This window comes from Henckelia pumila, chromosome 1 (assembly GCF_033568475.1).
Source record: "Henckelia pumila isolate YLH828 chromosome 1, ASM3356847v2, whole genome shotgun sequence".
Lineage (NCBI taxonomy): Eukaryota > Viridiplantae > Streptophyta > Magnoliopsida > Lamiales > Gesneriaceae > Henckelia > Henckelia pumila.
In genome coordinates this window covers 118,661,915-118,667,305 of record NC_133120.1, presented here as the reverse complement: position 1 = coordinate 118,667,305, position 5,391 = coordinate 118,661,915, and the positions used below count along the sequence as shown (strand labels likewise).

General features: G+C 35.3%; 1 protein-coding gene across 1 annotated transcript; it reads right to left on the bottom strand.

The window, feature by feature from the left end:
- Window positions 1-451: 451 nt before the first annotated feature.
- LOC140875973 (uncharacterized) lies at window positions 452-4,986 on the bottom strand. Its single transcript, XM_073279806.1, has 3 exons — window positions 4,843-4,986; window positions 1,212-1,417; window positions 452-1,002 (listed from the first exon to the last, which is right to left on the bottom strand). The coding sequence occupies exons 1-3, from the start codon at window positions 4,939-4,941 to the stop codon at window positions 738-740; spliced, it is 570 nt and encodes a 189-aa protein (XP_073135907.1). The 5' UTR covers window positions 4,942-4,986; the 3' UTR covers window positions 452-737.
- Window positions 4,987-5,391: the final 405 nt, after the last annotated feature.

Here is a 5,391-nt window from a genome sequence, read left to right as displayed (position 1 = left end):
TTGCTCTTTTGCCATTTTCTTTTTGCCCCCATTCATTTGTCTCTCTCCCTAACTTCAAACTTACTAATTCTGCAAAAACTGCTTCATTTGGTGAGGGGACAGCCGTTCAAGATGGAGATATTACAACATAAACAAATATTGGTCTACTCACATGATTATGTGACATTGTTTTCACACCAAATGGGGTGTCTACTGACTAAAATATGTAAAATCTGGTATGTCCCATGCTAACATACGTGCATTGTCAATGTGCTAGCATAAGGACCCAATTTTCATTGCCACATGAGACGGAGAAAAAATAGACTATTGCATCGTAAAATCTTTAACATGACATTGGACATTAGTACATTACATATAGAATGTGTCCATATAAACAAAAATAGTATATTTAATTTTTGCCCTCTACTTGGAATTAGTTTGTTTGCAAATGAGATGAATGGGATTATTTTAGATGAAACAAAAACATCACTCGACATTACTGCTTTAGTGAATTATCAACCCTCTATTACCACACAACATTCATACACCCAAATTATCATCATAAACAGTAAAGCCTTTGAATAACAAAATTAATCAACTGAATTTAATGTGATATTGATCTCAATGCAGCACTATCAACTGAAAATGCCCACCATGCCACACGAAACACGATTCTACGTAATCTGGTTCGTCCAAAAATCATGATTTGGCAGGACTAGACATCGTTGCTGAGAAATCTTCAAGTCTCGCGGTGTGATCTACACTCGCCCAGTCATGCCAACAGTTGAAGAAGCACGGCTAGTTTTATGAGCAGGTTGAGTGGCAGCTTTGGAGAAGTACATGTAGTAGTAGATATTCAGAACCATAGTTCCAACCACAAAGACTGCCCCAGCAATGAATACGCCTTTCCGTAAAGATTCACAAGAAAAATTGTCTGCTAAGATCATGTTACGGTACTTGGTGTGATAGGCGTTGTTCTTAGCACCAGCGATAAGGCATGCTTCTGCTATTATAAATGCCATCCTACATATTTTGGATAGATCGTTAGGATTATATGCTACCGAGTTGCATAAAACCTGTTATAAAATCGAAATGAGCTAGAAAAACCCGGTGAACAATTACCTAGATTACCCTCTTCATGTACTTAAAAATACATGCATATAGAACAAGAAACTAATGGAAGATATGGAAACGAAAAAAAAAAAAAAACTGTATAAAGAATACACTCTTACCATGAAGAGACAAAATATATTATGGTCCAGGCACGATTTCCACCAGGAACCAAAGGCCTTCCAAAACACATGCACTTAGTTACGCCCATAAGCAAAGATTCACTTGAGAGAAGAAACAAGAATGCCCCGACTCCATATCCTGTGGCAACATCGGACTTGTAGACACAATATGTTCGATTAGTGACCTCATCTATTGTTAAAGTGCCCTGTTGTGCAAAGAATAAGAGAGAGATACAACCATAATTAGAAACGCCCTGGGTTCAGCTGAATACAGGCATTTATACAGGAAAAAAAATACAAAATCAAGCTCTAATATACTCGAAACAACTTTGATGTGATAACTCAAACATGACACGGACTCCTAGCTAACTAATAGCATATAACCATTGCCCAGATCCTTGCCAAGCTAAGTTCAAAACAATGTCAAGGACAACTGGTTAACCAGTAGTAATGCCGAACCGTTTTGGCCAAATTACATCCTGGTTTTTGCTGCTGAATTAAGTAAATTTAGAAAACCAATGCAAAAGGGCAGAAAAAACATAATTAGCACTCTCAAATAATCACCAAGTTATCTGGTAAAATATTTTGATCTAGTTTAGTGCCACAAATTTACTTAGATAACAAGTACAGTAATGTTAAGCCTAAGGAGAATATGGGAAACACCAAAGGTTTACAAGGGACAGTTTGTGAAATGACACTTGATCAATTTTCTTTTTCTTTTTTTTTCTTTTTTTCGATTTACAACCATCTTTGGCTTTTTGTCATCCATAACCTTTTCACATTTGCAAAAAATGTGTGGTGCCATGTGTAAATAATGGTTAAAAACTATAAACACATGGCCCTATGCATGGGATAATTATTAAACAAATACACAGGTGACAACTGAAATGAGCATAAGTTTATACACCGAATTCCCCGGGTTTGATAGTTCCGTCTTTTTGTCAATGAGATTACCACGAAGATACCGAAAGGCAAAATTGTTGGTATCTAACCCCAATTGACAATTTATTGATGTTATAAATGATAAATCGAATATTATCTATTATATCCACTTACAGGTAATGTACATATAAATCATCCAAAAGGTGTGCCTTAAGACAATTTTGTATCACCGCTACTCTACTCCACAGGAGCAGTCACTTGACCACAATCCACTAAAATGTCCACATAAATTTGCTGTGATTCATCTAATATGTGGTCAAGTGTGTTGCACGATGCTAACATTTGTTTCTCTTAAATCAAAAGTTGACTAAGCCAATCGAATGTTGAACTGTCCATAGGTAATCAGCAATAACAACATAATATTGTCAACTCCCGTCAAGAAAGGGATGTTGTTTCTCCTTCAAAATGACTCGCTTCACTACTCATGTACGTTTCACTATCTTAAAACAAGAAAAATGCTTTTGTCCAAAGGACAAATGGTCACTGAAATTGGATAAAATTTTATCATGTTTTTTTTTACTCAAATACAATCTCATAAAAATGAGATCCAAATCATGCTGGAACATTGAATTCACACGTGTTAGTGCTTACAAAAACTAAGTATACCAATTGCAACCAATTGTTGTCTATTCTCAATACTCAAACTTGTGCGCCATGTGCAGTAAACCCACTATGTTTTACGGAGAATAGCTCAGGTGAGACAGATTCTAAAATTCAGTAAGTTACAAACAAAAGCAAAGTTGGATGTATACTAAGAGCAGCAAAACAATAAACTTATGCGTATTGATACAACTTTCTTTTTAATGCATCTAAATAATTTCTTTTCAAGTTAAGCATAGTACACAAGAGGAAGTTCGCATATTTTAGTCTGCCAGGTTAAACATATTCCAAGGACCATGTATGGTGATTAGATCAAAATTGCTGCTTCCAGCATCCACCTCAATGCAAACTAAATCTCTCACTCAAGTACTATCAATCGCAAGTTTTATTTCCGGTGCCTCTCCCAAGGAGAAGGTATTGTACATAGACAAAGTCCTGAACTATGCTAGGACCCTCACAATCTGTTTCCTTTCCAATTTTGGCTACTATAGAAGAATGCAAATGCAGGCAAACCATTTCCACGAACTTGGAACCAGAATCTTGATCAATTATACAAAGTCAGCAACAATATATCAAATGCATAATCATCCCCTTACCCTAAAGCAATAGAATATGCTAATCAGGGCACAAAGAGGGAGCTCCGCTTGTAATTATTCATCCATACCAACAATGTTCATTAAAAAACCTACTAACAACCAAAGTAACTAAACAGCCAGGAAACTTTAAGGAACTTGAAAAGCCAAAGAAAAAGTGTTGAAATTTCATTCATAGCACCCAATTTCGAAAACTTTTGAGTATAAATTCTAAAAGAAAGAACGGTGAAAAATAAACAATAAAGTGCCCATGAAAATGGTCTTTGTCTAGAAATCAGAGGACGTAAGTGAACTCGTGAGACAGAGAACATGATGTCGGCCGCCTAGGCATGAGAAAGCTAACAAATTCGCTTCAAGGAATCAACGAAAGTGAGGAATTATAATCACTTCTACAAAGAGCAGGATATTGCATATTTTATTGGTTTCCACTAGTTCGCCTTAAAAGATATTCTAATTTCTTTTCATGTGTAGCATGACCAAACAGGAATATAAGTTTTTGTTTATGGAGCAATGTAAGTCATGGAAATAACAAGCCAAGGTTATCTCTGAGTATTTTCAAGGAAATTAAATCAAAGCATTACTTGATAAACAATTCAATGCATCCAACCTTAATTTCAGAATGTGGCATAGCTGAATAAGAAATTTGTTCATAACGTCATATCTTTGTAAAATATCTTTGAACGTTCCGATATTAATGTAATGCAAGAAAATATCTGTACCTTAACATTTCCTTTACTTTTTACTTTTGAAAATTTCACAATTAAATAGGTAAAAACAACTTAATTCTCAGTTCAAACTTCCAAGAAACAAAGGATTCAAGGGACTTCCGATGTTTGCCAGTATATGGGATGGAAACTGGAAGGCAGTAAAACCTTCCTTCAAGTTCAAACAAACCTAAACAAGATAAATACCAAGATCCCGGTAAAATTCTATCTACTTGGCCAACCAATTAACCAAGGGTTGGTGCAACTCTTACTTTCACGGGACTTGGCTTGTTCAAATCTCATTGAGCGGTTCATACAATGCCGCAAGAAAGAAGATAAAAAAGAAAATCCTTTTCCGAAAAGGCAACATAAGTGAATCACATCACTTCAAACTTAACCAATCATCAATTATAGTTGATATCTCATAAAGGTCCACAGAACATCCAAGCACTCAGCATTGTCATCATCACTCATTAAAGACATTAAAAGGATCATATTAAATAACAAGAAACAATATTTAGACAAAACGCTAAAATAAACAAACCCCTGTCAATCATTCACGAAAAAATCATTTCCAGCCCAAATCGGCATTCCTTTCCACACCTTTCCAACCATAGAAACAACGTAAAGTAAGAAAACTCCAAGAAACAAACCAAATGAGACCAAAAATGAAGAATCACACCAAAACACAATAACAACCCGAGATGATCTACAAAAACCCAGTTAAATGCTGGTTGAATCAACACACATTTGCACAACCGACAAAGAGGGGATGAAGAAGAGAGCAATTACAGTGCTACGACGTCGTTCAGCAGCAATGGCAAATCCGAAAGCAGTTAAGCTCAGTACTATAACCAGAAGATGAACTAAAGACGACCCTTTTTCTTCCATCTTCACTCCCACGCTTTACTCTCCTTTTTCTCTGTGAATTTGTGAGAAAACTGAGTGGGAAAAGCAGGAAATTAAAAAGCCGCAGTGAAAGCTTTCGAGGATGTTCGTATTGATAACCCACGCGATTTATAGCACGTGCACTACACGCAATGGTCGAAATTGGGAAAACTTTGTCAACTCATTGGGACATGACATCTTTGACTGATGTCTTAAAAATTATAATTTGATTTGATGTAATCTTAGATTAACTCATTTAAAATTTAAGATATATATATAATATAATATAATAAATATAAATATGTGAGACTGATAAATATATTTGTTAGATACTATTAATATTATAAGGGGTAATTATTTTAAAATCCCTAAACCTAAACATAAATTTCTCCTAACTCCCTACATTCAAATTTTTTAGTTTGTACTCCCTAGTGGTCCCTAATTTTGATTAAA